Consider the following 23,220-nt stretch of genomic DNA (forward strand, 5'->3'; position numbering starts at 1 on the left):
ATTTGATAGTTAATAAAAATATGTATTAAATTAAATTTATAAAATCAATAATACTACAATTTGGATATTAATATATACTAATTATGAAAATTGCAGAGAATACACTATATTCCTAATTGGAAAAAAATAAAAAAATGATCATTAAAAATGATAAAATAGATAAGAAAATATTATTGTATTTTTTAGTTACAATTTTAGTTTGATAATCTATTTTAATAATAATTTAGATAGATATTTGATGAGATTTGAATAATATAAAAATTAAATAATAGTAAGAAAGTAAAAAAAAAAAAAGCAAATAAATATAAATTAAATTGTAAAAATTAAATATAAAAAATAATAATAAATAAGCACATTGCATTCTTTAAATTTTATTTCTCTTAATTTTTCAACACACGAAGGAGAAATGCAATTCTCTGTCTCGACTAAATAAGAAAAATAAAAATATTATTATTTCTCTACATCAAACATCCTCTAACATCATTCTCAAGACATGAAATTTGGAAATGATTTGTAAAACCACAAACATCTTGTTATATTGTTCAAATTTTTTGCATATTTTCGGATCAAAAAAAAAAAAAAAATTGCATATTTGTTCGATGATTAAGAACAATAAAGAACGAGATGACAAAATAATGCTCGGATCGAGCCAAACATATTTGAAATACAACAAGCAACAAGAACTTCGCGAAGAAAAAGTTTATTTACATAAATTATTTATATTAATTACATATGCTATTACTTTTTACATAAATAATTTGTTTGTTTGAGGAATTTTGCAAAAAAAAAATCCACTATTCATCCGGAATTTTTCCTCAAAAATATCAAATCAAACATCTATTTTTTTATTTTTTATATTATTCTAAAAATCAATTTTACATTCAAAACATTATATAAACACTTATTTATATTACATCGTACAATAATTCAAATTCAAAATTTTTAGCATTTAAATTAAATTATTTTTATTTATAAAAGAAAATTAGAGCATTTGGAATATATAAATATAGTTTATTTATGTGAGTGAATTAAATAGAGATAAAATAATAAGTAGATCTCACTTTTTTAAAAAAAAATTAAAATTAAAAATTAAAAGTTAAAAATATAGTAAGTATTATCTGTAATCCGATACGGAATAACAACCTAACAAAAAGTGCATGAATTATTCATGTGACTTTTTGTACACATGTTCTTACCGCATAGAATCAATTGTTTATTATTATTATTATTATTATTATTACTACGATCCGGGAATCCGCAACAATTATCCAAAAGTGTGTACTGAGTAAATTCTCTGTCGAACCTAATACTCTGCCAACGAATCAATTGTTTTTTATTGATAGATTGACACATGTATATGTTTGTTTGATTTTGGTTTTGAATTGATTTGTACACATACATATTATTTTTTATTTTAAAATTATTAATAATATCTATTACTTAAAAAATAATAAAATTATATCATAATTACTATTATTAACTAATTAAATATGATCATCTTAAATATTGTACTCCTAATAAAAAAATATCATTTAAAATGAAACAGAAAAAATATATAGTATGAACTAATAATACATAGTAATAATCGATGTAGCTCATATTACTTTAATTTAACTACTGTGTTGAGAAATAATTTTTTATATACCGATTAAGGGTATAAATACAATCGTGTCACACTATATGACATATTTTGTTATGTGATATCTTTGTTACAAAGATGTCAGGATATATAGGGTGTGTTTTTTCAGAGGGGTTTCGGGGAATTTGAGTTTTAGTTTAGTTTTTATTTGAATTTTGAGATGGGTTTGAGTTTTTTTGTTTTTTTTTTTTTATGTTTAGATTTGGTTGGTGTTTGAGGAATTTTGATGTGTATTGATTTGATGGATAATACATAAAATAATATAAATGTGTATTAAATTTAATGGATAAAATTTATATTGTATAATTTGATTATGAATTAATATTATACCAAACATATATATATTTAAATTTTTATTTATTTGTATTATACAAAATTTTATTCTTTACAAAATGACATTTATATTATATAATATTTTTTTACCCTATAATTATTATAAATATTAAATAAATATAATATTTAAAGAAAAAATGCAACTTTTGCTTCCATTTGCAGCGAATGTCTGCCTAGGGAACCGGCAGCACAATGTTTTTCCCCGAACGAGACGGGGAGAAACAGACCCATAGTCTATTTGATTGTTGATTGACAAACTAATATTGATCAATTTATGTTGAAAACAATTACAATAGTTCATAAGTAAATAAATTAAATTATTTTTAATTAATTAAAATTATTGAATAATTAAGATTAATTCACAGGATAAATTGATAAAATCAGAACATAATCCAAACTCCAATTTGAATTATAGTATCTCTTTTTGTTTTCCTTTAAATAAGACTAATTATAAATTTTGCTTAAAATAGAAAATAGAGATAAAGATGAAATTAAATAAAGAAAGAAAGGAAAAAAAGTAGTTGTAACCATTGCCAATAACTTTATCAAATATAAATTAAAACCATATAAATATATTCGATATATGATTTTTTTGGATTTGTGTATTTCGTTTGTTAGAAATTTTTGGGGAAAATAATGAGATTGTCTTATTGATCATCAAAATAAAGAGCCTATATATATATTGCAATATAAAACAGACTCGACATACTCAAACCTAAGTAATTTAATTTAATCTATGAATAAGATCAAATTTAAGATATAAATATACTCAATCTAAAATTGAATATCTAAAATATCTCAACATCCCCTCAAACTCAAGTGGTATAACAGAAACCAACTTGAGTTTGATGAGAAATTTGAATACAAACGCAAAAAGAAAACATAAATAAAATTAGCAGTTGACTCTCCACCCACCGGAGCAAACGATATGACTCCACCGAAGCAAAAAACGAGATGACTCCACCGGAGCCGAAAACGATATGACTTTCCACCGGAGTCGAAAACGAGATGACTCTCCACCGGAGTCGAAAACAAGATGACTCCACCGGAGCCGAAAACGATATGACTCCACCGGAGCCGAAAACAACATGACTCCACCGAAGCCGAACACGAGATAACTCCACCGAAGCCGAACACGAGATGACTCCACCGGAGCTAAAAACGACATGACTCCACCGGAGCAAAAAACCACATGACTCAATTGGAGCAAAAGACGACATGACTCCACCGGAGCCGAAAACGACATGACTCAACCGGGGCCGAAAACAACACGACTCCACTTGAGCCGAAAACGATATGACTCCACCGGAGCCGGAAAACGAGATGACGCTCCACCGGAGCCGATAATGAGATGACTCCACTGGAGCCGAAAAACGAGATGATGCTCCACCGGAGCCGATAATGAGATGACTCAACTGGAGCCGAAAAACGAGATGACGCTCCACCGGAGCCGAAAATCATAATCGCAAATATCGGACAGATCAGATCTCACGCAGGGAACAGACAAACAGCAAAAAGATGGCATATCATACACAGATTTCCGGCAACAGATAAGCAACGAAAGATGGCAGATCGCACGCAGGCAACAGACAAGCAACGACAAATGGCAGATCGCAGATCGCACGCAGCAACAGACAGACAACGATAGTTGGCAGATCGCACGCAGCAACAGACAGACAACGACATATGACAGATCGTTTCAGATCACACGCAGTAAACAGACAAGAAGCGAAGATTTTATATTGCACATAGGCAACAAACAAGCAGCGGACAGATGACAGATCGGAGACGAGACAAATTTACAAAAATACAACTTGCAAAGACATGATCTCAAAATCACAGGACTTCCGGGTACAATCCAGGTTGAGTGTACCCGGAGAAACACGGGTTGGTAGACTATATCTACGGCATGAGAAAAATAGGCTCTGATACCATGTTAGAAATTTTGGGGGAAAATAATGAGATTGTTTTATTGATCAATATAAAACAGATTCGATAGACTCAAATCTAAGTAATTTAATCTATGAATAAGATCAAATCTAAGATATAAATCTATTCAATCTAAAACTGAATATATAAAATATCTCAACATTCTTATTTAAGAAAATAGTTTGGTGTATTTTTGTAGAAAGTACGAGTAATAAAAAAAATGAAAAGAGCAAATTATTTATTTATTTTATGGAAATAAATTATTTAATATGATATAAATATATTTTTATCGTCTAACTCAATGTATCTATTTTATTATTTTTGTCTGTTCCTTTAAAAAAAAATTTTTTTATTAAATTAAAATAACTTATGTACAAATATCAAAATACTTGTAATTTTTTAAAAAATAGTAGTAATAGAAATATCAATATTATCTTACCCTTTTAATGATGAATAAAATATTACTATATTCGTTGGGCTCTATTTGTTTTTTGCGTGTTGATATTTGAATATTAATTATTATATCAAAACTTAGTACAAATTAAGAAAAAAAATACAAAAATACTTCAATTAGTGTTTTATAATACTAATAGAATGATATTTGTACGAAAAATTATACAAATATAAAAATACTTTTAATTATTAAATACAATAATGCAAAATATAAATATGATCCTTAGAGGCGGACTGATTGAAGCGTATTTTTTAATCTATTAAAAAAATTGTATACTTTGAATTTAATGAACATATTTTTTCTCATCTAAAATACTCCTTCCGTCTCACATACCATGTCCACGTTGCCGTTTCTGTCCGTCCCACCTTCCATGTTACTTTCTTTTTTTGGAAATGATTACACACTTTAATCTCATTTTAAACTTTTTTATTTTAATTTTAATTAAACTAATTAGTTATTTTAATCTTAATTTATAATTATTTATATTATAAGATAATAATTTTCAATAATATATTTTTAATTATCTATTAATTATACTCCTCCTAAAATAGACGCGGTATATGAGATCGACGGAATAATTATATAGAAATGAATTTCAAATTAAATTTATGACATGGTAGTTGCATATATCTTTTCACTTTATTCAGGTCTTAATTAGTAGTGGACATTCATTGTACTGATTGTGATCCATATCCAACATCTAATCATTTTTTAAGACAGGTTGTCAATCTCGAGCATGCAAATATTATTCTCTTTCCGTATCGGTCCAAATAAATCATTTTAAATAATTATAAAATAATAATATTTTATTAATTATTAAAAATATATAAATAATTTTATTTTATTTTTTTATATTATGTATATATAATTATATATAATTGTATTTTAGTATTGTTATATAATTATTTTTATTACATTAAAATAAAATAAAAAAGATACTTTTAGGTGAAATGATAAAAATAATAAAAAAATATTTTTAGTTGAAACAAAAAAAAATGTAATTTATTCCTTTCAATTTTTTTACTATTTAATTTTTCATAATTTTTAGTTAAAATACTTTTAATAATATATTATACCCAATTGTAATAATGTAGACACGTAAATGTAATGCATTAAATATTGTGCTGATATATAAAGTTCAACTTAATAATATAAGATACAACATAAATATAAATAATACATAAATTATATTAATATAATACAATTATATAAAATATATATAAATTTACACTACACGATATGTGCACTGTCAATTTGGATGATTTTATAGAGTAATTTATATGTTAAAAATTTTGTGAAAAAATAATAAGATTATGTTATTCATCGTCAAAATAAATGATCTATATATAAACAATACAAAATAGACTTGATAGACTTAAATCTAAATAATCTAATTTATAAATAAGACCAAATATAAATATGTGTTTGTTTGGGAGATTGAATTTTAAATCCACTATACATCCAATTTTTCCACAAAAACATCAAATTAAACACATATTTTTTATTTTTTATATTATACTAAAAAATCAATTTTACATTTAAAACATCACATCAACGTCTATTTATATCACAATATAATATATTCACCAATCTATGGCAAAAGTTCGATGCTAGCAAATTTTTTGGCGGATATATTCTAAGTTAGGTTTACTCGATTCTCTATCTCGGTTATTTATTCTTCAAATAAGTAACTCATCCCACAACTTCTTTAACCAGATACTATGTACGTTCCGAATAATATGTCTGTGTTATTATAGACATGATAATTTAAATAAAATATAATTAGTAAGTAATTTTAAAAATTATATCAGTTAAATAATTATTATATAGTAAAAATAATTATAAATTAAAATTAAAATGACTAAATAATTTAATTAAAATTTAAAAATTAAAAATTATATACTCCCTCCATCCGGCTCTAAGGGTTCAGTTAGCTTTTGCATTAACATTAAAAATATACTTATATTTGTATAATTTTTTCAAAAATATCATTATAACAGTATTATAAAACATTAATAGAAGTATTTTTTTTTTATTATTTTTGTTTTATTTGTAGTATATTTTCATATATTAATTAATATTTAAAAATTAACATGTGAAAAATAAATAGGACCCTTATAGCTGGATAGTATATTTTATGTGGGACCAAGAAAATACAACATATCACTCATAAAATATATACACCCACGTGGCCACATCCGCATGCACACACTCATTGTGTGTATCATCTATAATAATTATTCTCACCCAAAAATGGTAAGACCAATTATTATTATCATTTGTTTGTTTTTTATACTCGGAAATTTGTTACATCAAAAGGCGGTTATTTAATAACAAATTGTACTTTAGTATTTTATACATTTGGTCCCAAAAATTTATACTCCCTCGGTCTCATATACCATGTCCACGTTGTTGTTTCTGTCAGTCCCACATACCATATCACTTTCTTTTTTTGGAAAATGATTACACACTTTAATCTCATTTTAAATTTTTAAATTTTATTTTTTTTAATTTTAATTAAACTAATTAGTTATCTTAATCTTAATTTATAATTATTTATATTATAGGATAATTATTTTCACTAATATATTCTTAATTATCTACTAATTACACCATTCTTAGTATCTACAGTGTAGCAGATACGGTATCGGAACGGAGGGAGTATTTCATTTTGACATTTTGTACTTAATGTTTTTTTGCATCATTCAATTGTAATTTATTTATATATGCTCAAATAATTTCTTTGGTGTTGCATGCTGAAATATTTTCATTTGTGCCTTACAAACTATTTAGAAATTTTGTAAATGATTCAAAAATTGCATTATTTTATTTATTTATTTATTTTCCAACAATCTTAACCATTCCCAAACGTCAATTGAAATATCTATGGTTAGGATGAAGAATTGTGTCAAGACGCAGTCATTATTAACCAAATTTGGAAAGGTCAAAGTTAATAAAACCAATTTATATTTATTCCTTTTTTAACCAGCAAATCTTGTTCAGCTTTAAATAGTAAATTACATTTTTAACTAATATTATTAAGAATATAAAAAAATAAAAATAATAATAAACAAGATCAAACACAATCATTTATCTAATGTCCATAATCTCGGAGTCTACAGATGGTTAAGAACTTTGAATATATCATATATTTGTAATATTTATTTCTCATTCAAAACAAATTACTATATCATAAACATAATTTGGGAAAGAAATTAAAAAATATTTTTGAATATATATATTTTTATATTAGATAATGAATAATATTTTTATATTGGGATGAAAATACATTTATTTTCATTTTGTTGCCGCCATACTCTTTATACAACATACCCCATATATTTTCTTATATTTATATTATTGTGAAAACAATTTTAAAATATAATATCTGAGAAAATCATTTTCAAATAATTACTTTTATTATTTTCAAACACGTCCTTATATTCTTCAAATATTACCCATTATAGATCCGGTATATATATCTAACAAAGCATAAGACTTGCGCAACCAAGATACAATAGAAATCTTAGATAAGTTCGATCGAAGAGTAAAATATACAGAGAATCATATAATATACAGAAATGGTAGACCAGAAGAAGACAAATCGTGAGAGTTGGTGAAGACTACCCTCTCCCTGGATTGTATCGACGTATACCAAAGCCGCCATAGCCATAGCTTTCTTTATCTAATTGAACCAGGCCAGGACGCCGTCGCCTAATTGCCTAGGTAAACATCTCTCTCTCTCTCTCTCTACTTTCAAGTTTTTGTCAAATTCAATAATGGTGTCGATTCGTTTGGGAAATTAATTCTATGCCAGAAGTAATTACACGTCCCGTCGCTATCGCTGCAGGGAAACCGATCGAACAGGAATTGAAAGTTCCGTCGGCGGTTTCGGTATCGATTTGAGGAATTGAAAATTAATAATTATAATAAATAGGATTTATCGATATCGCGAGAATGGATGAGAGTTTGTTGGCGAAGGAGAAGCTTCCAGATGAGGAAGGAAGATCCGTATGGCCGGAAATAAAGAGGTTAGGGTTTCTCGCGGGGCCTTTGGTCGTCGTCACTTCTCTCCAATTCGTCCTCCAGATTATATCTCTAATGATGGTCGGCCATCTCGGCGAGCTCCAGCTCGCCGGCGCTTCCCTCGCCACCTCCCTCGCCGGCGTCACCGGCTTCAGCTTTATGGTACAAACACACACACACATATATATATATACATGAATGAACACGGGCGTGTTGTTTACAATTTGTACAACTGCAGCTAGGTTTGGCGAGTGCTTTGGAGACGCTAAGCGGGCAAGCCTACGGCGCTAAGCAATACGAGAAAGTGGGGACACAGACGCACACGGCCGTGTTGTCTCTGATAATTGTGTGCATTCCCCTCTCTGTTCTGTGGCTCTTCACCGGGAAATTGTTCGCCGTCATCGGCCAGGATCCGGCGATCTCCGCCGAGGCCGGCCGGTACATAATCTGGCTGATCCCGGCGCTGTTCGGCTACGCCGCGCTGCAGCCGCTTATACGGTACTATCAGACGCAGAGTATGATTCTGCCAATTGTGGCCAGTTCCTGCTTCTCCATAGTCTTCCATGTAATTATCTGTTGGCTTGTCGTTTATCGGACGGCGATGGGCAGCGTCGGCGGCGCCGCCTCTATGGGGCTGTCGGTGTGGCTCAATGTGGTGGCGCTTGTGGCGTATATGAAATGGTCTCCGGCCTGCGCCAAGACGCGTGCCCCAATTTCGATGAAGGTTTTAGATGGAATGGGGGAGTTCTTCAAATTTGCAGTCCCTTCTGCTGTCATGATTTGGTAATTTTCGATCTATCAGTTCGATTCTTTGTTAAATTTTGATGATTTTGAAGTTGTTGTTCTTAGATTTTTCGAATTTGTTTGTAGTTTGGAGTGGTGGTCTTATGAATTGCTGATTTTGCTGTCGGGACTTCTCCCTAATCCTCAGCTCGAAACCTCTGTTTTATCCGTTTGGTACAATGTTTTTATTTTTTTCCTAAGCTTAAACTTTTAGATGAAATGGTAATTTAACCTGAAATGGTAATTTAACCGTCGATTTGGACAGCTTGAACACGATTTCGACGCTGTATGCAATACCGTCAGGATTGGCGGCGGCGGGAAGGTAATGTATTCACGACTCATTTCATTACCTACATTAATCGTGAATCGGATAATCGGAAATCCCATGTTGTAATAGCACGAGGATTTCGAACGAGCTCGGAGCCGGAAACCCGCAAGGGGCGCGAACAGCCGTGATCGCATTAATGCTCTTCGCGGGCATGAACGCCGTCGTTGTGAGCACAAGCCTTTTCGCTACCCGAAACATCTTCGGCTACATATTCAGCAACGAAAAGGAGGTCGTGAGCTACGTCACGAAAATGGCGCCGCTCGTTTCGTTATCCGTTATAGTCGACAACACCCAAGGAACCCTATCGGGTAAATAAATCCGTTTAAACATATAAAATTATTTTATCCATCATAATCACATGTATTTTCACGCATCCCCTAATTCACGCCTTTATTATTTTTTAACAGGCGTAGCTAGGGGATGCGGGTGGCAGCACATTGGGGCGTATATCAATCTCGGGGCGTTCTACCTCTTCGGGATACCGATCGCCGTTGCTCTCAGCTTCTGGCTCGACTTACGCGGCCGGGGACTGTGGATCGGCGTCCTTGCCGGCGCGACAATTCAGTCGATATTGTTCGGAGTGATAACTTGCTGCACGAATTGGGAAAAACAGGTATTGTAAAAATGCAGTTAATTTATAAAATTTTCTGGCGCTATTCATCTGACAGTAATTTTTTTTTTTTTAAATGCAAGTGTAAATATATATTTTTTATTTTTTTTTGGTATTGTTGTGAAGGCAATTGGTGCAAGGCAGAGGCTGCTGGCTGAGGAGAGTGCGACTTTAGCCTCGGAAGAGAGGGTTGTGTGAATTGAAATTCGCTTTCACGAATGATTGGTTATTTTCTTTTTTTTTTGGGGTCAAAAAAATGTGGTATGGATTTTTGTTACGTAATGCATTTTGGCAGCTTTCTAATTATTATTGGGAGTGGGTTAAGTAAGACAGAGACCCTAACAGATTGGCATTGAATGGCACCAGCCAACAGAATTGGACTTTTGAGTACCTGTTGACCACTTTAACGGTAAGCTGTTTTTTTGGCTTCGTAATTAAATTTTTTTATTATTTTAGTTCCGTAAATAGAGTATGTCGTAAGCTAGTTTTATATTTGGAGAATTTTCGTTGTTTTAGTCCTCCGGCATCGAGACGCCCGTGTGGCTCGCCGAAAGTCACATGTCCACTAGGTCAGCGACACTTGACGGACACGTGGATTTTATTTATTTTTATATATATGTTTTTTAATTTTTTTAATTTTTTTTAAAAATTGGACTAAATAAAAAAATTTAAAAAAATAATAATTTTTTTTAAAAAAATAAAAATTAAAATTCATGTGTCCGTCAGGTCAGCGATACCTGAAGGACACGTGGCCTTCGGGGAGCCACACGGGCGTCTCCGGCGCCGGAGGACTAAAACAACAAAAAATTTTCACTTATGGGACTAGTTTGCGATTCGAGTAAAAATTTTGAATTTGAATAGTTGTTTGATGTAATATAAACAGAGGTTGATGTGATTTTTTAATGAAAAATAAATTTATAATATAATATAAAAAGAATAATTGTTTGATGTGATACTTTTGGAGAGAAAATAAGAATCAGAAGATAAAGAACACAACATAAATGTCATATTTATTTTGTGTTCATTAATTTTGAATATTAATTATTATATTAAAATATAGTAAAAAAATTATAAAAATATTTTTATTAGGGTTTTATATAGTATTAATAGAAGTATATTTATTAAAAAAAATGTACAAATATAAAGATATTTTTAACATTAAATATAATAAAATAAAAGATAAATGTGACTTTAGAGTAGAACATAGTATTAAAATTAGATAATGATTTTTGGTTTACATGATTTAAATTTGTTACAAATAATTATATTTACCTATAATTTTATTATATTTATTAAATTAATTTAAATTTAATTTTAAAACATATTATTTTTTTAGCTTCTGTATTCAATAAAATTAACATAATTTTATCGGGATTAAAAGCAGCGAGAGAATAGTAATTATTTTTTAATAGTATTTGAAGTTTTGAATTATTTTAGTAAAAAGGTTAAAATAAAAATTAAGCATTTTAAATAAAAATAAGTGGTAAACAAAATAATATATGAATTTTATTATTAATATGTTATAAATAAGTCGTACAATAAAATAATGAAAATATATATTTCTTCTGTCCAAAAAAATTGTCTTGTTTTTCCATTTTTATTTATCTCAAAACAATTGTCTCGTTTCCTTATTTAGTAATCGTGGTCCTCATTTTATAACAAAATTATTCTTATTTTTTCAAATTACCCCTAATTATTATCCTAATTTATTTTTTAAAATCTTTCAAAAAGTAAAGGTATTTTAGTCTTTTAAATTATACTTTATACCCACTTCCAATTAAATATTGCTATTCCTTAATTCTCGTGCTAACCCCAGTAAGACATTTCTTTTGGGCCGGAGAGAGTACTTTACTCCTAAAAAGATATGAAAATTATAGTATATGGAGTATTATAAATGAAAATCCATTATTTAAGGGGCGTGTGTCCGCGTATGCGTGTGTGTGTTTTTTTTTTTAATATGATTTGAAATTTTTATTTAAATTTATTATTAAAATGATATATAATGAAATATTTTGTGAAAAAAAATATATTTTTAAATTTAAATAGTAAAAAAATTGAATTTGGGGTGTAAAAAATACACCCTACTAACAACACTAAGCAAAATGAGACTATTAAATCAGACAAAAAAATACTCCTTCCGTCCCATGTATTATGGGTCTATTACTGTAGATATGAGAATTTAGGTCAAATGTGATTAGTAAGTAATTAAAAAGTGTATTAGTAAAAATAATTATCGTATAATAAAAATAATTGTGGATTAATCTGTGGATTAAGATTAAGATAACTAAATAGTTTAATTAAGATTTAAAAAAATGATAAGATTTAAAATTTAAAATGAGATTAAAGTGTATAATTATATTTCCAAAAAAGGAATGGACAAATTATGTGGGACGGACGAAAATAAAAAATAGGGACAAATTATGTGGGACGGAGGGAGTATTATTTTATTTTATAATATGAGACTAGTAGAATCTGTGCAATCTGGAATCGGAAATTCTGAAAACTTTACTTCTAATCACGCACCTTGACGGGATCATTATTTGGAGCTTGATATATAATCCTAAACTACCGGTAGACCTCACTGGTGAGCAGCCCAATTAGTGGAACAATACCTATCACGAATAATTAAACCAAATATGTTTCAACTACAATGAGTTTGATCCCTGAATGACTGTGTGATTAAGTCATTCAATAATCCGATTATTATCATCTACTATCGCCAAAGTGATACGGTATATTGAAATCGAATATCCTAACCTCATATGATACTGTCGCCTAGCACTAGCACACATAATGGCTAAACGATAGCTTTATAAAACATATCCGATAAAATTATGCAATATGTGTGTAATACGTGAAATGAGATAATTTAACGAAAAGAGCTTGTGAGAAAGATCACATATCCTTCCTATCAGAAGTTTACCTGTCATTTTTTTTTTTAGAAATTTCACCAACAGTCAAATATATATATCAAATACTATAAAATATATATCAAATATATATCTGTTTATTCAAAAACTTAATTTTCTAACTAACTTGCTGGATTTCAAATTTTTATATTTTTTAAAATACGATATTTTAATATTTATATTTTATAATATTTATATACGCCTCATTACTAAACAGAAACTCTTAAAGATATAAACAAATAAACAGGTGTTACACACTGTCATTTTTATTTTCGCTTGGATCGATATAAAATTATCAAGATATAATGCTAGTGCTACAAATAAACTATTAACTAAACAATTACGTCAATTAAAAAATCAATTTAAAAATTTCAAAAAAAATTCTAATTTAATTCATTAATATCAAATTAATTAAATTTTATTTACACTAAGAAACACTTTACCAAAATCGAAATCGAAATAAGATAATTAATATTTTCTTTTTCTTTCCTTTCTTCCTCGACCGCGCTTCTTTCCTTTTCTTGAACGTTGCTTCTGGTTCCGAATCAAGGTAAATGGATTTGTTTTGCTTGCTTATATATATAATTAAATTATTATTATTATTAACATTAACGTTATCATCATCACCTCAACCTTATCCTATTTATTATAATATTATATTAGTAAATTATTAAATTGTATGTTGTATTTATCTTTATCATATTTATTCTTTTAATTATATTCGACAAATAAAATATAAATAAAATTTATTTTAATATATATTAGTTTCTTACTCTTATTAATATTATCAAAATATTTATTTAATATAATAAAATACTCCCTCCGTCGCGTCACATTTTTTCTTTTTTTTTACGTTTCATAAAAGATAAAATGGTAATTTTATCAATCTTAAACATACTTAAAAAATATAAATCAATTTAATTAAATTTCTAACATTTTACCAACTCAAAACTCTTTTATTTCTATCTCTCTCCCCAATTAATATAATTTTTTTATCTATATTTAAAACTTCTCATTTCTTATAAAACTAATTTATGGTAATGATAAATAAATAAAAATTTATTTGTATTATATAAAATTTTATTATCTACAAAATGATATCCATATTGCATATATTTTTTCGAGATATAATCTTAAAAATTTTTAAAATACCAATAATATTATTCATATAAAAAATAATAAACTAATATCATAACTTATTATTAATAACTCACTAATCTAAGCTATCTAAAAATTCATGTCCATAATAAAAAAGTTCATCTCTAACGGGTATTATTTTATATATTTTGAAAGTGAAGTATTATAAATAATATTGCAATTTTTAATAATTAACAATAAAATAACACACTTGAAGTTCTGTATGATCAACATGTTCGTTGTAACAATCAATCTTTTTTTTTTTTTTGTTGTTATGCATATTCCTAACGTAATTAAAATAATTAATATTATGATATAAAATAACAAAACGTAACATAAAATTGCAACTTCATTATTTTTGGACTATTATCATCAATAAGCCAACAACCCCTAAAATACAACCAACTATATTTTAAATTTTATTTATTATTTTTTTAAAAAAATATAGCTAATTAAATAAAAAATGAAAATCTCCTATAATATGTCAACGATAGTAACAAGAAACACCATGGATCACATGCTATGCCTACAAAATTAATTCAGCTAATTATATTAACTATATTAATTAATAAAGTAAATCAAAATATTAAATTTATAAACATTCGACACACATCTATCACACCTGGAGCTCGCGCCAGATTATTCAGTGCCGTACATTATATATAAACTCTACAGTTCGAAGTGTGTAGATCTATCCGGTGTTTAGATCCCTGGTCCTTCTATAATTTCTAATGGTTAAGGTCAGAGTTTTTATGAATAAAACATAAAATTCAAACGAATTTCTGTCCTCATTATTGAATAAAATAGTTTATTAGAATATATCAGAATATATATATATATATATAAATATAAATTAACGGTTATTTAAATAAAAAATTAAATTAAATATATAGTATTTTTTATTTAAAATAGAAAACATTAAAATGTTATCTAACTTTTTTGTTATTTTCAACCACTTCAAAATTTCGGATTACTTTTAAAACATAAGTACGAGTATTGCATTTGTCCAAATGGATTGTTAATTTTATTTTGTCACAATTTATTAACTGTTAATTGTGACATCTCTCATTTAAATATATGTTCAAATACTTAAATATATTTTTTAGTTAAAAGAAATAATAATTAAAATTTTCATTTTTATAATAAAAAAATACTAATTTATTAAAAAATAATAACAATATTTTTTTATAATATCAAAAGAAAAAAAACATAAATTTGAATGAAAATATATAACTTTAATAACTTTGAATTTATTTTTATTTTTTATTTAAAATATTTTTATAAAAGGTAGTACTTAAAAGAATTAAATAAATAAAAAAAAGTAACGGTGTGTTTGTTTGAAGAATTTTGACAAATTTATGTTCATTCTGTTCCAAAACTATAGTCTATTGAGCATTAGTTGGTAAAAAAATAGAAATAAAAGTATATTATTAGTGTTAAAATTAGTAGTATTTGTGTAATAATAATAATAATAATGAAAAAGTATGATAAATTTTAGGGTGATATTAATATTTATAAAAATAAGATATTGTATTGGAACAAATAAAAATGATAAACAAAACTATTACATCGGAAAAAAGAAAATATTATTCTTACAAATTTTTTCTTTAAAAATAAAATCAAACCTTATTTTTTACGCATTGTTTTAATATTATATTAAAAATTAATTTTACAATTAAAAAAAAAAAAAGTGTAAAATATTTTCACGATGAAATCTACAATTAAATAATAATGACAGCCTTGATCATCATTAGCGGCGAACACGTGAACGAGGTACTGCACGCACCGTTATAAAACCTCACACCGCAGTGTACCGTCACTCGGGAATCCATTGGAGCTCCATCAGCCGGAGTAAGAGTCGGAATCGAAGTCGGAGATGGAGGAAGGTTTATTATCGTCAAAGGAGAATGGTATCGTGTCGGAGAGGGGAGCGACGTTCATGATATGGGCAGAGATGAAGAGGTTGGGGTTTTTGGCAGGTCCTATGGTGGCTGTTACTTTATCACAATTTTCGCTGCAGATTGTATCGTTGATGATGGTTGGTCATTTGGACGAGCTCCATTTTTCCAGCGCTTCCATTGCCATCTCCTTCGCCGGAGTCACTGGTTTTAGCTTGCTCGTACTCTTTTTACCCCCCCAGCTCACTTCGTTCAAATATGCTTAATTAATCTCTCTATTCGTGCTTTTTGTTGCTTGATTGATATGATGATTTGAATTCGTTCATAGCTTCCTCTGGTTGAATTTCAATTGGTGAAATCTGAAGCCTCTTGTCTTAGTAATTTACCAATATTGTGGCTATAAACTATATTGATTTTCTGTTGTTGTATAGCTTGCATATGTAATGTGTTCAATTTTGTGTTATAACTGGAAGTTAGCTTATGGAAAAATGCATACAAATCAGTGATGGAAAGTTAATTTTGAAGATAAGTATATTTACAGAGATTATACCTAATATTGTCACTAATTTTGAAGAGAAATGTCTGTGCATTGTATAACTATGTTAGGATAACAGACTGATGCCGGTGTCGAACAGGCAGGCATGGCGAGTGCTCAGGAAACGCTCAGCGGGCAAGCTTACGGCGCTCGCCATTATGACAAAGTTGGAACTCAGACTTACACTGCAATACTATGTCTTATCTTAGTCTGCTTTCCTATATCCATTGTGTGGATGTATGTGGAATCTTTGCTGAGGTTTGTTGGACAAGATCCGGAGATTTCGCACGAAGCAGGGAAATTCATAATGTGGCTTATTCCTACACTTTTTGGGTATGCATCACTGCAGCCGCTTACACGGTACTATCAGATGCAGAGTTTGATTCCTCCAATGCTGATAAGCTCCGGCATCACAATCTGTTTCCACGCGATGGTATGCTGGATGCTAGTTTTTAAATCAGGATGTGGCAGTCTTGGATCAGCAGGCGCAATGGGGATTTCGACCTGGTTGAATGTGGCCATTCTTGGCTTGTTCATGAAATTCTCTTCTACTTGTGCTAGAACCCGTGCGCCTATTTCGATGAAGATGTTTGAAGGTGTGCGAGCATTCTTTGCCTTTGCAGTCCCTTCTGCCTTAATGATTTGGTATTTTGCACTTAAACTCTCTTTATGTTAGAGATATCTGTGTTTTGAAATGAATGGTTTAATATCTTGGATTTTGATTTGTTACAGTCTTGAATGGTGGTCGTATGAACTGCTTATTTTGCTCTCGGGGCTTCTGCCGAATCCACAGCTCGAAACCTCGGTGCTGTCTGTGAGGTATCTTACTTGTAAGGAAAAAGAAATAAACTGAAAACACGACAAAATCTCATATAGTTTCTGAATCATAATAAAGTGCGTAGTTTTCAAACTACTTATGAGTTATAAACAATTTTGTCTATTTATAACTACACATTTTGTATCATTTGCAAGAATAAATGCTGAGGTTATATACTAATAGTCTAATATCCCTTTCTCCTAACAGCTTGAATGTCATTTGTACGGTATATGCGATTCCAACGGGATTGGCTTCTGCTGGAAGGTATTCTTAAATCTTAACAGCTTGATCTTGTTATGTCTTATAACATTTTATCAAATCTGAGTTGTAAGGATTGTAAATTTGTAATGCATCCAGCACGCGAATTTCTAACGAGTTAGGCGCCGGGAGGCCCGAGGGTGCGCGACTATCCGTCATTGCTCTGATGCTTTTCACAGCTGTAGATGCAATAGCCGTCAGTGGCAGCCTATTCGCCGGCAAGAATTTAGTCGGCTGCATCTTCAGCAACGAGAAGGAAGTCCAAGACTACATTGCAAACATGGCTCCTCTTCTCTGTTCATCTGTGGTAGTCGACAATATTCAAGCGACTCTCTCAGGCCAGCACAATTTTTATCCGCCTACGCCGTCTCAAAATTACATTATGTTCTAACAAGTTTGAATCCCCCACAGGCGTTGCACGAGGCTGCGGCTGGCAACACATCGGGGCGTGTATCAACCTTGTGGCGTTCTACCTTTTCGGCATTCCGGTAGCTGCCGTGCTGAGTTTCTGGTGGGATTTCAGAGGATGTGGGCTTTGGATCGGGGTGTTGGCCGGCGCTGCATTGCAGACGGCATTGTTTGGTGCGATCACAGCCTGCACCGACTGGGATAAACGGGTCTCATCTACTTCTTCGTTTTCTTCTTTATTTTCGTCATCTTTGATCCTTGTTTTGATTTCTATATAATATGTAATTAACCATCATATTTGTAATATCTTAAGCTTCTTGGTGAGATGATGAGATTGGGTTGTTTGTTGTGCAGGCAATTGAGGCAAAGGAGAGGCTGTTGGAGGAGAAGCCAGATGTAGAAGATGCCATCAATTGAATTCAGTTTCTACGTACAGTGTCTGTGTACATGCTATGCTGCCTGCCAGGTTAAGTTTGATTTTTTATTTTTATTTTTATTATTATAAGTAAATGGATGGTAAGAAACAAATAATTTAGATAAAAGTGCACCGTTTCCGAGTTATATGATTGTTTCGTGAGATTATTGGAAAATAAATAGTTGAATTTAAATAGTTGTTTGATGAGGTAGAAACAGAGATAGATTGATTTGATATTTTGAATGTAAAATAAATTTGTTGTATAATATATAAAAGAAAAATAATTGTTTGATGTCTAAACAGTAAAAAACATACGGTAACATTCACAAAAAGCACAACTTTGAGGTTTCAATTTTTTCTATTAATAGTTTATTGTGAAATATAGAATATCTGTTTTAGTCACTGGTTAGATCTATACAAGAATAAGTTCAAATTTTTTACCTCTGAGTTTTAAAGTTTTGTTTAAATTTTGTGTTAATAAAATATGAATGAAACCAGATTCAAGTTCTTTGTGTGATTTATTAACTTTTATAATTGCGGTTCGAAACCGATTCTCAATAAAATTCATCGTCTCTACAATGGATTATGTTAGACCATACGATTGAACAAGTTTATGATGATGAACGATGCGATGATTTGGAGATTCTTGCTGATAGTCCAACCGCCAACACCGTAATATTGAAAAAATATATATATGGAATAAAATAAGGGAGCTTATAGAAAAATTAAGAAATCATATGTGCGGCAATATATGAAAGATACATCTCAATCTAATGTGTCAATAAAAGTTTAATGCATTCGATGTTAAGAGATCTTTATAAAGAATTTCGGAATGGAACGACAACCATCTTCAATTGCCAGCTATCAGTATGACCATGCTAAGGTACGAGAATTTACATCATATATTATTTTAGCTCATTAAATATCCTTTTTGATAATGGAGTATGTTATTTTCAATAAGTATTTTTAAAGCATATTTTGAAAAATAATTGCATTACTTCGAAACTGAAACAACAAAAAACAAAAAAAATAATAATATTGAAATCAATATTAAAGAGTTTACCTCGTACGGCTTCTCATTCAACTTCTCGTTCAATTCTATAGATTCTTTTTCGCACTCGAGAATAATTAGTCTAACAATTTATTCGTAGAATTCGAACAAAAAAATTCAATACATTGCGATAATTAGGCACTTTGTAGATGACAATTGAATATTACAAAGAATGTTGAATTTTGTCCTATGCCACCCTCATATATATATATATAAGTGTTATTTCATTGAAAATAAAGTGTCCGGTATCCCAATTGATAATGTTTCTTACAATGATGTGTATGTGAAGTGTGAAGAGATTTAAAATGTTGTTGAGAAAAACAATCAAGAACTAAGGGAATGATATTTTATGTTTGTTGTTGTAGATTTCGTTAAGTTCCGAATGAATTTTAGTGGAGCCAATTGGAAAATATTTGTCAATTTTTAAGAATTTTTTATAAGATTACAAATATGATTTTTGAGTTTGAATATCCAATTGTTAATATTTTTTCCTCATATTAGATTAAAAGCTTTTTAACGAGAAATTCATATACTCCCTCCGTCCTAAAAGAGACGTCTTATTGGGTGTTGACACGAAAATTAAAGAATAATAGTATTTAATTAAAAGCGAGTGTAAAGTAGAATGTAAAAGACTAAAATGCTCTTACTTTTTTTTTGAAGGATTTTTAAAAGTTGATTAGAGTAATAATTAGGGGCAGTGTGGAAATGTAGAAATAATTTTGTTATAAAGTAGGGACAACAGTTACTAAATAAGAAAACAAGACAATTGTTTTGGGACGGACGAAAATGAAAAACACAAAACAACTCTTTTGGAACGGATGAAGCATTTTAAAAAATTGAATAAAATTTTAAAAAGTACAAAAACAATAATGAGTTGATATTTTTTACATTACTATCTCCCTTAAACTTGTCAATTTTTTTTCTAATTCTTGATACCATAAACCTAATTGAAAAGAAGGATACATACATTACTCGTTAAGAAGCTCTTTAATTCCATACAATTCGAACATAAAAGTATCACCAATTGGATAGAAATTATATTTGTAATCTTATGAAAAATTCCTAAAATTTAACAAACATGTTCCACTTGCTTTCGCTCAAATTTATTTGGAATATAAAAAAATCTAATATCAATATCAACATATTTTAAAAACAGATATTTAAACTACAATGTTAAAGCTAGCATTATATATGTTCTATTCCATTGTGTTTGGACAATAAAAAAAGAACTCTTTGGTGACAATGATTTTTTTTTTTTTTATTTATTTTTTATCTTGCTAAACTCAATTAGACGAGCTTCATAATTACACAAATAATTTATTCAATGTCGAACACAATCAACCACATAACCAATTTCATTAAGATCATTTTGCACCAACAAATTTCAAAATATGTGCACAACAACAACACGCTTAATTGCTTTATTAACAATAAACCATATTTTAATTTTTTCATACATATTATTGTAAGAAGCATTGTCAATTGTAATATTAGATATTTTATTTTCAATTAATGAAATTTTTACTAAGCTTATCAACAATAATGATAACGATACTTGTATACGAGGGTTACATTTTATAAAAATTCAACACACTCTTTTGTAATATCCAATTGTTATATCTGAAGTGTTAAGTCACCATCACGTGTGAAAAATATTGATTCAATTTCCACAAATCAATTGTTATATTAATTTTTGTAACCCTTAACATTGTTTTTTTTTTTTTTTTTTCTATATTCAAATGTAGTTATACAATTGTTTTCACAATATGTATATAATCTTATGATTAATTAGATTTACAAAATTTATTGGAAACAACATGTTCCATTATAAAAAAATAATATTCATGGGCCAAATTTATATGGAATGCAAGTTCTAGTACCTTAGCATGATTTTATCGATAATTGATAATTGAAGTAATCTATTTTAAAAGAAATTCAGTGGCATGAAAAGAAAAAAAGAACTTGTTCCAATAGTAAGCTCGTTTAAACGCTAACTATCCAAATGAAACTTGGTTGTTGACCCTTCTGAAATTTATGTGAAGATTCCTTTACCATAAGTGCATTGAACTCATCAAGTTGTAATATTTTTTTCATCCACAATTTATTTTTTAACTCTTTTTTTTTTTCTTTTCTTATAAACTCTTTTATTTTATTCCATATTTCATTCACTATCCTTCTATTGGCTATATGCAAGAATATTCAAATTAATATTTTTATATATTTTATCATCTTCACTAACAAGAACTTGTCCAACAATAGAATTAGCAGAATCTATTGTAGAAACATAGATAACCTTGTTTGGATTAGTTTTGAGACATAGTTGTAATTATAAAAGTGAATAAATTACACATAAAATTTGAAATTGTTTCAATCCAAATTTTATTAACACATATTTGACAGAAGTCTAAAATTCTAATTAAATATATAAAACTTATATTCGTATAGATGATCGCATATATCTAATAAGTGATTAAAACAAGTACTCTATATTTTATACTTCCTCCGTCCCATACACCCTGCAATATTTTCTTTTTGATATGTCTCAAATACCATGCAACATTTCTAATATATGAAATAATTAATTATAGTTAATCTCTAACTCACACTTTATCACCTTACATTATCCAAATAAAAAAATAAAATTCTTTCTCCATCACATCAGCTAATTTCTAAATTATTCTACTTAATACTACCTACCTAAAAACTCGTGCCAAAAATAAATGTTGCATCTTTTTTTGGAGACAGAGAGAGTAATAAACTATAAATAGAAAAAATTGAAATTTCAAAATTTCTACAAACATGGTAAAAAGAAAGACAGGAGAGAGGAAAGAAAAATGCCACACTTCATTCCCAGTACCTTCCTACAAATGACACATAGTGGTACGTATGATATTGGCGTGACAAAATTTTTGTAGGCATGATACATTACTGCATTCTTTTGTGGGTTTTACCTCTATGTTTACTATTCAAATTATTATTATTATTTTAAAAATATCAAATTAAATAATAATAATAATTATTATTAAAATTATATTATAAATTTATTTTACATTCAAAATGTCACAACTTTTATTCAAATTCAATTTTTTACTATTAAAAATTTAAACCTAAAAACTAAAACCCACAAACAATATAAAATAAAATTTATATAATAGAAATAAATAAATTTTAAAAAATATATTTATACATAATTAATAGAAATTAGTTCTATAAAGAAAAATCAATGTATATAAATATATGATAGATAGAAATAGTAGATTATAAGTAGATTCGAGACGATAAAATATTTGGAAAACAAAGTTTGGAGAGATAAAAGAGTTCTTTGTTAGTATTTTAATTTAAGATTTTTTTTATAAAAATATGAAAAATTGTACCGGTAATATAAAAAAAAAATGTATAATCATTATATATATATATTAAGAATAGTTTCAACAAAAAATTAATTTGAAAGAACAAATTCAAAAGTAGTACTCCTTCCGTCCTCAAATCAAATTTTCACTTTATTTTTTTTCAATTTTTTTGGGCGTCATATACTTTTCTTTCACTATTTTTTTTTAAAAATATAATTATATATTTTAATCATATTTTAAAATTTAAAATTTATAAATTTTTTAGTTTCAATTAAACCACTTATCTTAAGTTTAATCATAATTACTTTTATTATATAGGAACAATACTAATTATTTTTAC

The 23,220-nt window shown here is 28.5% G+C and overlaps 2 protein-coding genes across 7 annotated transcripts; both read left to right on the forward strand.

Moving 5' to 3' along the window:
- The first annotated feature begins 7,853 nt into the window (after window positions 1–7,853).
- On the forward strand, window positions 7,854–10,342 carry LOC127263687 (protein DETOXIFICATION 12-like). 3 transcript variants are annotated; one of them, XM_051292843.1, is made up of 8 exons: window positions 7,854–8,081; window positions 8,293–8,543; window positions 8,620–9,164; window positions 9,252–9,338; window positions 9,430–9,486; window positions 9,562–9,800; window positions 9,900–10,105; window positions 10,229–10,342. In XM_051292843.1, exons 2-8 carry the CDS (start codon window positions 8,313–8,315, stop codon window positions 10,298–10,300), a joined length of 1,437 nt encoding a protein of 478 aa, XP_051148800.1. In that variant the 5' UTR covers window positions 7,854–8,081; window positions 8,293–8,312; the 3' UTR covers window positions 10,301–10,342. The 3 variants fall into 3 exon arrangements, with proteins under 3 accessions (XP_051148800.1, XP_051148798.1, XP_051148799.1); XM_051292841.1 differs by having other exon boundaries at window positions 7,855–8,081; window positions 8,206–8,543; XM_051292842.1 differs by lacking the exon at window positions 7,854–8,081 and having other exon boundaries at window positions 8,096–8,543.
- Window positions 10,343–10,394: 52 nt separating this feature from the next.
- On the forward strand, window positions 10,395–18,803 carry LOC127263686 (protein DETOXIFICATION 12-like). Of its 4 annotated transcripts, none has more exons than XM_051292838.1 (8): window positions 10,395–10,511; window positions 15,903–16,267; window positions 16,682–17,226; window positions 17,314–17,400; window positions 17,606–17,662; window positions 17,756–17,994; window positions 18,068–18,273; window positions 18,419–18,794. In XM_051292838.1, exons 2-8 carry the CDS (start codon window positions 16,025–16,027, stop codon window positions 18,479–18,481), a joined length of 1,440 nt encoding a protein of 479 aa, XP_051148795.1. In that variant the 5' UTR covers window positions 10,395–10,511; window positions 15,903–16,024; the 3' UTR covers window positions 18,482–18,794. The 4 variants fall into 4 exon arrangements, with proteins under 4 accessions (XP_051148795.1, XP_051148794.1, XP_051148797.1 ...); XM_051292837.1 differs by having other exon boundaries at window positions 10,417–10,511; window positions 15,887–16,267; XM_051292840.1 differs by lacking the exon at window positions 10,395–10,511 and having other exon boundaries at window positions 16,144–16,267; window positions 16,686–17,226; window positions 18,419–18,803.
- Window positions 18,804–23,220: the final 4,417 nt, after the last annotated feature.

The sequence above is a fragment of the Andrographis paniculata genome, unplaced genomic scaffold (genome assembly GCF_009805555.1).
Source record: "Andrographis paniculata isolate CXL003 unplaced genomic scaffold, ASM980555v1 Contig69END, whole genome shotgun sequence".
In the NCBI taxonomy this organism is placed as follows: domain Eukaryota; kingdom Viridiplantae; phylum Streptophyta; class Magnoliopsida; order Lamiales; family Acanthaceae; genus Andrographis; species Andrographis paniculata.

What these genes read in the sequence shown, in the direction of transcription:
- LOC127263687 (XM_051292843.1), top strand. Translation starts at nt 8,313, where the DNA reads ATGGATGAGAGTTTGTTGGCGAAGGAGAAGCTTCCAGATGAGGAAGGA. An exon ending in CCTTCTGCTGTCATGATTTG is followed by an intron (nt 9,165 to 9,251) that starts GTAATTTTCGAT and finishes ATTTGTTTGTAG; the next exon opens with TTTGGAGTGGTGGTCTTATG. An exon ending in CACCCAAGGAACCCTATCGG is followed by an intron (nt 9,801 to 9,899) that starts GTAAATAAATCC and finishes ATTTTTTAACAG; the next exon opens with GCGTAGCTAGGGGATGCGGG.
- LOC127263686 (XM_051292838.1), top strand. Translation starts at nt 16,025, where the DNA reads ATGGAGGAAGGTTTATTATCGTCAAAGGAGAATGGTATCGTGTCGGAG. An exon ending in ACCTCGGTGCTGTCTGTGAG is followed by an intron (nt 17,401 to 17,605) that starts GTATCTTACTTG and finishes TTCTCCTAACAG; the next exon opens with CTTGAATGTCATTTGTACGG. An exon ending in GCACCGACTGGGATAAACGG is followed by an intron (nt 18,274 to 18,418) that starts GTCTCATCTACT and finishes TTTGTTGTGCAG; the next exon opens with GCAATTGAGGCAAAGGAGAG.